Raw genomic sequence first — 13,253 nt, 5'->3', positions numbered from 1 at the left:
GAATTCATAATGACTCCTTGATCTCTTCTGAAACATCATACTCAGCCTTACAATTTTCTAAGGCTCCTATACATACTTCAGAAATGGTACATCACTTTTCTAACTTCCAACACTAAAGATAGATTTATTTGGAATTCATCCAACTCGTTATCACTGAATACTATTAACCTCAAAAATAACAATCACTTATCTCCAATAAAGAATCTTGACTCCTTGAAAGTCTCATTTCATCCTTATATTCTCTTGTGCTTCATAAGTACTCCCAAGTTAATTAGTTCTCTTCCAATAACTTTTCTTCCAATCTCATAGATGCAAAGCTTAAGTGGTCTACAAGTAACAAAATCCAAAACCCTGTATTTCACTTCACATAATTCTTCGGTAAGGTGTTCAATTAATCTCGAACTTATCAATGTCTGGGTGACTCCAAAAATCTCAATATTGATCATATTCTTCCGAGATCTTTGAGTGCGCAATTTATTATCATAGAGACTTATTAGGATCTATCGGTAATAGGGTCCACTAATGGTCTTATTTACATTGGTTCATGATAGGTTTTTTCTTTATGACTTTGAAATGCTTAGAGCCTTCCTCTATTGTTATCCTTTCTTTTATTTTTATAGATGTTTCAGAGGAAAATCTAAAACGTATCCCAAATTATATATATTCCCATGCTAGGGGAATTAAACCTGACAGTTATCTTTTATCTATCTATTATCCAAACATGAGTCCGAGGGTTTATCTTTCTTATCAGGTTGACATAATGGCTAAAGATTTGTTCTTTCGGTTTTGAGGGTGCCATCTTATTCAACGTAATTCTCAATTGGTATACACATCCTTTTGTTGGGTCAGTGCATGACATCATTGGTCATATTCTCCAATAATACTTGTCTATTCCAATCCTGAATGTTCAAAGGTATCATTTCACTTTATTTGGGAAACTATTTTAGAAACATGATTTGTTTATAATCCTTAAATGGATGATAATATACCTCTTGAGTTCTTGATTTATTTCCTCCTTGAAAGGGTGGGCAATCATTATAGTGGTGTTGTACACTTTCATAATTTAAATTAGTTCTTGATAAGGGGTAACAACTTTCTTTCCTAATATTATTTTACTCTCATATAGGAAGTTGTCTCCAAATCCCATCGAATTACATCACTTTTCACAGCTTCTCATAAGGGTATATACTACTATCCACAAACGTAGCGACGTCCAAGTGATCTCTAAATAATAACTCGATAATTGATCAAGTGCTCAAAGAGTCTTTAATTTTTAAATAATCAAATACAAGATTCCTCACAACGATATAGGGGACTTTATAGCGCTTAATTGCCTCTACGTGACCTCAACATCATTTATGATTGTATTCTTCTAAAACAATGGAGCACCAAAAATCAATTGTATATGTTTTATGACTCTCGAGAATAAAACTTGTGGAAAATGGTTTAGATCTTCTTGAATCAAGACCTTTTCTCCATATTTAATAATTTATCTTTCTAGTTAAGTCATTTGGATCTTCAACTTATCAAGATCTATCATCTCAATCAAAGTCTCTTAAGATTTCATCATGACTCCTTGATCTCTTCTAAATCCTCACACTCAGCCTTACAGTTTTCTAAGGCTCCTACATACTTCATAAATGGTACACCTCTTTTCTAACTTCCAACACTAAAGATGGATTTATTTGGAATTCGTCCAACTTGTTATCATAGTAAACTATTAACCTCAAAAATAACAATTACTTATCTCCAAAATAGAATCATGATTCCTTGAAAGTCCCATTTAATGCTTACATTCTTCTGTGCTTCATAAGTACTCCCAAGTTGGTTACTTCTTTTCCAATTACTATCAAAATAAGCTTTATTCGTTAAGAACTTCTCTTCAAATCTCACAGATGCAAAACTTAAGTGGTCTGCCAATAACAAAAACCAGAACCCTCTATTTCACTTTACATAGCTCTTTGACAAGGTGTCCATTTAATCTCAACCTTATCAATGTCTGGGTGACTACCAAAATCTCAGTAATTGATCGGGTTCTCCTGAGGTCTTTGAGTATACAATTTCTTATCATAGAGACTTATTAGGATCTTTCGGTAATGGAGTCTGTTAATGGTCTTATTTACATTGGTTTATCACAGTCTTCTTCATTGTAGGTTCTTTCTTTATGACTTTGAAAAGTTCAGGGCCTTCCTTCTATTATTCCTTTATTTTCATAGACGTTTCAGAGGAAGATCTAAAACGTCTCCTAAATTCTATATATTCCCATGCTACGGCAATTACACCTAATAGTTATCATTTATCTATCTATTATCCAAACATGTTTCCCAAGATTTATCTTTCGTATCAAGTTGGCATAATGGCTAAAGATTTGTTCTTTTGATTTTGAGGGTGCTATCTTATTCAACGCAATTCTCAATTGGCATATACATCCTTCTGTTGGGTCATTGCATGATATCTTTGGTCATATTTTTCAATAACACTTGTCTATTCCTATCCTAAAGGTTCAAGGGTATCATTTCACTTTATTTGGGAAACTATTTTAGGAAAATGGTTTGCTTATAATCCTCAAATGGGTGATAATATACCTCCTCTTGAGTTCTCGATTTATTCCCTACTTGAATGGGTGGGTAATCCTTATAGTGGTGTTGCACACTTTCGTAATTTCCGTTAGTCCTTAGTAAGGGGTAATAACCTTCTTTCCTAATATTATTTTACTCTCATATAGGAAGTTGTCTCCAAAACTCATCGAATTACTTCACTTTACATAGCTTCTCACAAGGGTATATACTACTATCCTCAAATATAGTGACATCTACGTGGTCTCTAAATAATAACTCGATAATTGATCAAGTACTCATAGAGTTTTTAACTTTTAAATAATCAAATCTAGAACTCTTCACAACGATATAGGGGACTTTATGGCGCTTAATTGCTTCTATGTGACATCGACATCATTTATGTTTGTATTCTTCTAAAACAATAGAGCACCAAAAATCAATTGTATATGTTTTCTGACTCCCGAGAATCAATCTTATTGAAAATGGTTTAGATCTACTTGAATTGAGACCTTCTCTCCTTATTCAACAATTTATCTTTCTAGTTAAGTCATTTTGATCCTCAACTTATCAAGATCTATCATCTCAATCTAAGTCTCTTAAGATTTCATCATGGCTCCTTGATCTCTTTTGGAACCTCGTACTCAGTCTTACAGTTTTCTAAGACTCCTACATACTTCATAAATGGTATATCACTTTTCTAACTTCCAACATTAAAGATGGATTTATTTGGAATTCATCTAACTTATTATCACAATATACCATTAATCTCAAAAATAACAATCATTTATCTCCAAAATAGAATCATGACTCCTTGAAAGTCCCATTTCATACTTATATTCTCCTGTGCTTCATAAGTACTCCCAAGTTGGTTACTTCTCTTCCAATTACTACCAAAATAAGCTTTATTTGTTAACAACTTGTCTTCCAATCTCATAGATGCAAAACTTAAGTGGTCTGTCAGTAACAAAATCCAAAACCCTCTATTTCACTTTACATAACTCTTCAGCTGCGTCCTATTAATCTCAAACTTATCAATGTTTAAGTGACTTTCAAAATCTCATTAATTGATCGGGTTCTCCTGAGGTCTTTGAGTATGCAATTTCTTATCATAAAGACTTATTAAGATCTTTTTGTAATGGGATCCACTAATGGTCTTATTTACAGACAAAAGATTCCCTTTTTATGTGGAAAAGACCCGTATCAATAATTATGATTTTACGTATGGACAATTCCTCAATATCTTGTTCATTCGCAACAAAATATTTTCTTTGTGCGGTGGTAAAAAAAAAACATGCTTTAACCGATGACCATCGCATTACAAATGCGATACTCTGACAAGCCAAGGTCCCGAAAGGATCACTAATGAAATACCGCATCTAGAAGGCCATTTACTGCGCAATTTAGACAAAAATGGAATTGTGGTTTGTCACAGTCTTATTCATTGTAGGTTCTTTCTTTATGACTTTGAAATGCTTGGGGCTTTCCTTTTATTGTTATCTATTACTTTATTTTTATATACGTTTCAGAGGAAGTTCTAAAATGTCTCTTGAATTCTATATATTCCCATGCTAGGGCAATAACGCCTAACAGTTATCTTTTATCTATCTATTATCCAAACATGTTTCTCAGAGTCTATCTTTCTTATCAAGTTGACATAATGGCTAAAGATTTGTTCTTTCGGTTTTAAGTGTGTCATCTTATTCAACGCAATTCTCAATTGGCATACACATTCTTCTGTTGGGTCAGTGCATGACATCTTTGGTTATATTCTCCAATAACACTTGTCTATTCTTATCCTGAAAGTTCAAGGATATCATTTGACTTTATTTGGGAAACTATTTTAGGAATATGGTTTGCTTATAATCGTCAAATGGGTCTTTATGACGCTTAATTGCTTCTATATAGCCTTAATATCATGTCTATGTTTATATTCTTCTAAAATAATTGAGCACCAAACATTTAGTGTACGTGTTTTCTGACTTTCGAGAATCAATCATGTGGAAAATGGTTTAGATCTTCTTGAATCAAGACCTTTTCTCCTTATTCAACAATTTATCTTTCTAGTTAAGTCATTTGGATCCTCAACTTATGAAGGTCTATCATCTCAATCTAAATCTCTAAAGATTTTATCATGACTCCTCGATCTCTTCTAATACCTCATACTCAGGCTTATAGTTTTCTAAGACTCCTACATACTTCAGAAGTAGTGTATTTCATTTCTAACTTCCAACACTAAAAATGGATTTATTTGGAAATCGTCCAATTTATTATCACAACATACCATTAACCTCAAGAATAGCAATCACTTATCTCCAAAATAGAATTATGACTCCTTGAAAGTCCTATTTCATGCTTGTATTCTCTTGTGATTCATAAGTACTCCCAAGTTAGTTACTTCTCTTCCAAGTACTCCCAAAATAAGGTTTATTCGTTAAGAACTTGGCTTTCGATCTCACAGATGCAAAACTTAAGTGGTCTGACTATAACATAATTCAAAACTCCCTTTTTCACTTTACATAGATAGCTCTTTGGCAAGGTGTACTATTAATCTCAAACTTATCAATGATTGGATGACACCCAAAATCTCAATAATTGATCGGGTTCTTATAAGATCTTTACATATGGAATCTATTATTATCAAGACTTATTATGATCTTTCAGTAATGGAATCCACTAGTGATCTTACTTAGATTGGTTATACTCTATAATTTTTCCATCTCTCCAAGGTTAAGAAGTATGAACTCCCAAGGATTTCAAATGATCACTCTTAGAAAAACCTCGCACTTTTAATGGACAACAATAACATAAGGGATAGAAAGAAAAACCTGATCAGGCATTAATGCTTGATGCTGCTCTCCTACTTCGTAAAATTGCTAGCAATCAATTGTTTTAAAGTAGAACAGAAAGACAAAGTTAAAAAGCTAAATTAATATGGCAGAAAAATAACCAAGCATCAGCATAAAGAGAGATAAATTCTGCCACCTTGACAAACAAGAAAACTGTTAGAGAAGGGGAATCGGCGAACAACTGCACCCGAGATTTATACAAATCTAAGGATCCTGCTTTAACACAAACTTGAACCAAACATCAAAATACAGAAAAGTAAAAACTAAAATCAATAACTATAGTTGTCAGAGAAAGAAAATTGAAACCATATCTACTGGCCATAACCAAATATTTACGGTATAGCCACAACATTTTTCATAAACATATACACCAAAAGGCTACCTTATAGACCGCAACAAACAAACTTTTCAGCCACACCAAATGCATAACCTAAGCTACAAAGTCTGGGAAGACAAAAATCTCGAGTTATACCTAAGGAAACCAAAAAGTTCCGAATCTCAAAGACTGATAATAAGCACATACTTGGGGATGACTTGCACAGAAGGGATAATAAACCATCACTCAAAAAGCTTTGCAAGAACAAGAATGAAAATACCATTAATAATAATTTTTAAAAAAAAGAAAAATGACCATTAATAATAAAAATATAATTGATATAAAGCACAGCAGAACACCAAGTGCTAAATTCCTGCAACATAAAGGAAGCTGTTGATATAGGGAATAAGACATACCATTTGGCCAACAACAGTTGTAATAACAAAAGGGACATCTCTGTAACATAATCCAGGGGCCTCAACTACTCCGGTCTGCTCAATCAACTGAAATGCAACAGACTGTCAACTACAATCCATTGAAGTTATAAAACAACTAGAACACATATCAGAACAACACATCTAACCATTCTCCCGTTTCCAGTGCATGCGTAGAGCATATGTGAGAAAGAGAAAAAGACTCAAAAGATTCAAATTACTGATAACCAATGCAAGAAAATAACAGATTCTAAACTTGCCGCCTAGTACTAGAAGATAAGTAAGTCACACTAGTCTACATTATAAAACATGATGTTCCCCTTCTTGGTATAGCTAAATGCTAAAAACTGTTGTGAGTAAGCAAAACACACAATGTAGTGGCAAGAACAGATGAATCAGAAAGGAAAAGAAAATGAAAGACAAGCGTACAAGCGAATCTATTAAGAATGTGAAATTTTACACAAAAGAGAAATGAAAGAAGCTCATCAAGACTTGCATCATGAATCTTTGCATGAGGAACCAAGCCTACTCAATAATCAGAACCTCACAAATCAAGGGCAGCTACAAAAGACAGTTGGTTACTGTGCATCCTTCAACATCTTGCTCAATGGCAAGGTCTTGAAGAAACCGGGTGGCACCTCCATTATCCCCAACATCATGCTTGAGATCTAATAGCCCAAATGTCAAGCTCTCGTCACGTGCTTCCACGAATACCTACTAAAATCCATAAACACAAAATCAATCATTCACAATTGTTGGTAAGTATGCAAAAAAAGGTTTCTTCTTGAGGGACAGAAAAGAAAACAAAAGAGGGATAAAGATAGCATAAACCACGAGCAACCTAATGATCAGCAACTTGGCAAATCCTACTCACATCCTACAATTAAGACAACAAGAAACCAATCAACGAAATTTAACCATATCAATCAACTAGGATGACAAAAAAAGGAGCATACTATCTAAACTATGAAAACATTTTGCAAGCAAACACTTAACCTAACCTCAAACCTAAGAGGGAAAGTACTAAAGATTGCACAACCAAACAGAGCCTCTCTGAACAGAAATCTCCATACATTTTTACGTTTAATAACAATTTCCCTTCACAAATAAACCAATTGAAAATATCGAAAACAAGAATCTCAACAAACAAAACTATAAACTAAATTAACTGGATATGAAAAAATTGAACATGGAAAACAACTTGAAACGCCCATCATTCATATGAAAAAACCCAATTAGGGTATGGAAAATGAAAGTAACATTGAGATTCAAGGAATTAATGGAAGAAGAGTGCCCAGAACATCTGGAAGCAGAGAATACGAGAGAAGTGCAGGTTTAGCAGTATTAGTTTCTAAAAGTTTCACCTCTTTATAGGTGAACTGAGGTGCGTCTATGTGATCCATTTGTGCTTTATAAATACGACAACAGAAGGGGTGGAAAACAAAAACTATAAATGGTACCATAGCAAGGTATAACATATAAGGCAGAAATAAACTTGTTTACACTGTATACATTAACTAGGAGACTACCCAGCAACACTGCAGATTACTTTCTCTAATAAAAAGTGTGAATCATAGTATTTATTATTTTGTGTCATCAATATGGGTTTATTTAAAGTGAAAAATTAAATGAAAAAAAGTTATATTATTCAAATTCGTACTTATTACTAAGTTCACAAACAATAAATTCCACAACACATTGCGTCGTAAAGAAGCACAAAGGCATATGTACATACGTGGAAAATAAGACATAAAAATTTGAACTGGTTTGTGTTGCAAGGACTACTGGTTGAAACCAAAATCTGAGCTCCAATACTTTCTGCTTTATTACTTTTTACTCTCTTTGCTTCTACTTTGATGGTTCTTGAACATCATCATTGTGAACTCACCCATGTTCCCTGATGACCCAACTGTCTCACTACCTTCAATCTCTACTTTAATATCATTATCATCCTCCATTTGTCACTTAACAAATTCCATACATATGAAAAATTCCATCTCTAAATTCCATCAAAGGTAGCTAACAAATTCAATCTCTAAATTCTATATACATAAAAAGTAAATACTTAAGAATAAAATATGAATAGAAAAAATATGAAAAAATGTTTGTATTTATATTTTTAGCAAGAATATAATTCAAAAGAAAAAATTTGACTGAATATTAATTAAAAAAATATTATTTTGAAAGTTCGTAATACAAAATGATAAAAAAAAAAGAACAATCAATTAAAAGAAAGAAGGAAGCTTTTAGATGTAAATAGCACGAATGCTCCTCTATCAAACGCCATCCAAAAACTACTAGAGTGGGTCAAGTCGAGCTGCCTTTGCTTTCTTGATTACCTTTTCTTTCTTTTTGATCAAAGATTTCGTCCCCCTATTTTTAATTTTAGAGAATCCTTCTGTTTTCCCCAATCTCTACCTCCCTTTTCAGGTACTAGAAATTGCACCACCAAACAGAGACATCTCTAAATAGAAATCTCCAGACATTTTTACAATTAATAAAAATTTCCCTTCACAAATAAAACACACAAAAATATCAAAAACAGTAATTTATACAAACAAAACCATAAACTGAATTAACCGGATATGAAAAAACTGAACATGAAAAACAACTTGAAACATCCAGCATTTGTAGCCAATTAGGACATGGAAAATTAAATTAACTTTGAGATTCAAGGAATTAATGGAAGAAGAGTACCCAGAATATCTGGAAGCAGAGAGTAAGAGAGAAGTGCGGGTTTAGCTGTAGAAGTTTCTAAAACTTTCACTGTTTCATAGGCAACTTGAGATGGGTCTATTTGACACCACCTCCGCTTGATAAATATAATGACAGAAAGGGTGGAAAAGAAAAACTAAAAATGTTACAGATTACTAGCAGACTGCCCGGCAAAAAACTTTGAATAAATATTTTAATTTATTTTTAAAAAGTGTGAATATTATATTTACTTTTTTGTGTTATCAATATAGTTTCATTTGAAGTAAAAAATTAAAATAGTTACTCTCAGAAAAAGAATACAAGAAAATTAAGAAACAAAAACATGATGAAGGATAAAAGAGAAAACCGATTAGACAATCCTTTTGACAGAAACCTACCTCCAATAACGTATGAACCAATTTTATCCTTTCACAATCATCTTTAGTTTATAGAATTTTGCGAAGAATACTGTTTTGTAACATTGAAAACAAGAAGTTTGTACAGACAATACAAGAGAAAGATAAGATCGACTTGGTTAAGATGGTTATGTACGAGTGCTCATATACATGTGAGCTTAAAAGGGGTTCCCAACAAGATAAGCTCAAGCTAGGTAGAGTTCTTGTTGAGAAGTTTCTTGACTGATTCTGAGGGTGAGTATCATGATTCTCTTACATAGTTCACAACATATAACTGTATCCTCAAAATGTTTTAACTGGAAAGCAAATGTGCAGTGGCAAGTTATCGCAACTCATGCTTCCCTAGTTAAATACCAAAATTGATAGTTTCTACTAATCCAAGGCTTTGGGTTATCTAGGGATTCATTTAATCAATCACGATATTGTTTTGCAAAGGCAGACCCAATTGCAAAGTTATGAATAAATTGCAGTCATTAGCTCCAAGAGCGTACCCACCACAGCCGCATCTATATCAGCTCCCACAGCAAATACCGAGTACTGCAAAACATAATTGCATTCATACTCATTCCCAAAACAAGTACGATGCACACCACCACCAATAATCTTTCCCGTCCACGTGAAAGGGTTCATCTCGACCACATTGACCGAACCTCGGCCACAAACATACACATCCCTCATTGATAATTGGTTGTACGGTGTACCCCTTTCATCACATCACATAGCAATCAACTCATACTTCACATAACATATACATATGGTTTTATATATACATATACACTACACATTTATATATACAATTACATACCCATAAACGGTGTACCCCTTTCATCACATCACATAGCAATCAACTCATACTTCACATAACATACACATATGGTTTTATATATACATATGCACTACATATTTATATATACAATTACATACCCATAAACACATAAACAACAATATAATGCCGAGATTTATGCATATACACCCACACATATAAGCATTCCCACATCTACTGACATATACATATGGTTTTACATGTACATATACACGAAACATTTAGATATACAATTACACACATAAATACTGCATATATTTATATATGTATACATATATAGATATGCAAACTCGCATACATTCCTAATACATATATATACCAATATGCATTCGTATATATATATCCTGCATGTATATATATATACACACCTCTTCACTTACATATATAGGTATATACTCTCTCAGATGTTATAAACATACACACACTGACTTATACATACATATACACAATTATGCAGCCAGATTTATAGATATACACATATTTTCTACACGAATACACACCTATAAATAAACATATTTTCATATGCATATATATTTATATACACCCACATTTGCACACCAATTCACATATATATATATATATGTATACACCCATGTAGATTGTATAAAAATATACACACACAGATAAATATATGCATATACACAAATCTGCAACACCAATTTCTACACACATATCTTCAATATATACACATACATGCAGATTAACATCTATGTATACATTCAGACATACATTATCATTTTTAAACAATCACAACAGATCCCCAAAATACCAAACTGCAACAGAAACACATATCCGTCTTAGTAACAGAAGCATCTAAAAACATACATAAATTTTCCGGGTTTGAATATGTATAAATGTTCTTTAGTAGCATAACACTCGATTAGCTTATTAACTAAAGGATTTGAAGGACTAATTCTAGAAAAATAACCCATTACTTCTTACCCAATTTGTGAACTGAAAATATACTGTTGGTGAAGCCAACGATTTAAGTTCCATTGGTTTCCCTTTTTGCATTCATCTCTGCCCTTGTCTAGATTGTGAATGCACTAAGTTAATCCCAATTCAAATTTGAACAGGTTAAAATGCTGAGGAAGGCTCGAGTTTTCAGGTGGCTTACCGGTGCCTCTCGATTTCCAGTTCCCTTTGGTTTCCGGTGGGTTAGGGATCCCAACACTCGGTTTGAATCGCAAGATCGATAGCCCACTTCATGCCAGCTATTTACAGAGTTCCCGTTCTGCTAGCCAACCACCCATCTTCCTTCACCCGAGCGCGCAGGCCTCTCTTCCAGCCTCTTACCCCGCGATTCGCCTCTCACGTCACCTCTCCTTTCTCCTAGGGTTTCTTTCTGTTTTCTTTTTTGAGAAGATGAGAGAGGAAGTTCATATATGGTTTTCATCACAAAATTCATCCCCCATTTTTAGTTTCAGTGAATCCTTCTGTTTTCTCCAATCTCTACCTCCCTTTTCCAATTTCTCTACAAGACTCCTTCGATTTCAAACCCTAGCCCGCATTTTCGTATACATGTTTCTCCGACTGGATACCGGTTTCTGGTTTTCAATACCATCGGCAAAAACTAAAAGATTATGCATCTTCCGATTACCTAGTTCCTGAATTAAATTTGGTTAGAAGATCGGAGTTTCTTTTCGGGCGGGAGCAGAACAAATGAGTAATCAAAAGAAGAGAAAAACGCGTTCAAGCACCGGGTCGTGATCGATCCAAAATCCGCCGATAAGACATGGAATATTCTGGAGCATGCAGTCCATGAGATCCAAAATACCTCCGGTTGATAAATACAATAACAGAATGGGTAGAAAAGGAAGCGACATTAGTAATCGACATTAGTAAGAGAGCAAGCGAGAGTAATAGAGCAGGAAGAAAGAAAGAGAGTAAATCTCGCGACAGAGAGAGCGTCAGATAGTAAGCGAGGACCCGGGCAGATAGAATAAGAGAGCAGGCTGTCGCAGACAGAAAGTCGGTCGGTTTTATAGAGGAGCGGAGGTGCGTCTTTGTGACGCCACCTCCGCTTGATAAATACGCTAAACATAAGGGGTAAAAAAGGAAAATAATAAACGACGTCGTTGAAGGTGAAGAACGGCAGAAAAAAAAAAAAAAAAAAGAAACATTTCCGTTTATACAGGTTAATGAGTTTTTGGTGGGTTTTTGTGCTCTCTAAATTTATAATGTTAAAATAATTATTAATTAAAATATTTTCAATAAAAAAATTATTTAATATTTAATAAAAATAATTTTAAAAAATATTTTTATTTAAAAAAAGTAATAATTTTATATTTGATAAAAATAATTCTTAAAATTTTTGTTCTTTCTATTTAACATTTCTCAAGCAAGCAATTCATCCTTGACAGCTCCAACTGTAACAATATCAGAAATTCTAAAGAAAATAAATTATAAATTAAGTGCGGAAGTAGAATAAATAATTAAAATTTACATTCTTTACACAATAACTTAAAATACTAAATAGTGTTATGAAAATTACCCTTTTAAAAAAAATACAAAAAAATAAGGAAATAAATGAAAATTAAATAAAACTAGCATCCTATTAGCAACCCTCTTGTGAATCGGGTTCTGCATCCTTATCCTCTTGATCTGAAATAGTTAAATAAGAAATGAGCTATATTATCTCAGTAAAAATATAACGTCAACTCACCGACATAGGTTGGTAGAAAATCAAAACAACTAATGGATCACTTAATTAAACAAATGCATTTATTAATAATAAAACTATTTACTGTCCACTTATCGTAGCGATATTTATAAAAATAACCTATAGAGACAATGAAATAGCACTTATCATGATTTTATATGCAATCGGTAATATGCACACATTATAAATCCATATTCAATAAATCAAACAACAACTGTCACTTTTCATCAGCCTGCTGATATCCATGAGGGTTCATAGGGATGTCTCTGTTATGCGCAAACTATTTCGTTTAACATTCTCAATTACGGCCCGTCCTCATACCCCGTCTGATATGAGCGCTAAATTACCAAGTCTCGATACCTCATATGGTATGAGACAACGTTCACGGTAGGGTTCTTTATTGTACCTGGTCTGTCCACTATCTCCTAAAATATCTAGTAAGGCTGTCATTTTATCAATTTACTTAATCACACAATTTTCTATTTTTTTCTAGTTTCCACTTTC

The 13,253-nt window shown here is 33.3% G+C and overlaps 1 protein-coding gene across 3 annotated transcripts in view; it reads right to left on the bottom strand.

Moving 5' to 3' along the window:
• The window catches only part of LOC148268658 (uncharacterized), a 35,244-nt gene extending 23,191 nt beyond the window's left edge, over positions 1-12,053 (bottom strand). For 2 of the 3 annotated variants that reach the window (XM_088212596.1, XM_088212597.1), the window contains exons 1-4: positions 11,205-12,053; positions 11,030-11,117; positions 6,737-6,868; positions 6,137-6,223 (exon numbers count right to left, since the gene is read on the bottom strand). In XM_088212596.1, the coding sequence (XP_088068722.1) occupies positions 6,137-6,223; positions 6,737-6,868; positions 11,030-11,101 (291 nt within the window). In that variant the 5' untranslated portion in view covers positions 11,102-11,117; positions 11,205-12,053. The remainder of the gene's footprint in view (positions 1-6,136; positions 6,224-6,736; positions 6,869-11,029; positions 11,118-11,204) is intronic. The other variant, XM_088212598.1, reaches the window with a different exon arrangement.
• Between the last annotated feature and the right edge of the window lie 1,200 nt (positions 12,054-13,253).

The sequence above is a fragment of the Carica papaya genome, chromosome 2 (genome assembly GCF_054855325.1).
Source record: "Carica papaya isolate Zhongbai chromosome 2, ASM5485532v1, whole genome shotgun sequence".
NCBI classification, from domain to species: domain Eukaryota; kingdom Viridiplantae; phylum Streptophyta; class Magnoliopsida; order Brassicales; family Caricaceae; genus Carica; species Carica papaya.
Note: the sequence above shows the minus strand (reverse complement) of the source record. Positions and strands in the feature narration are given on the sequence as shown.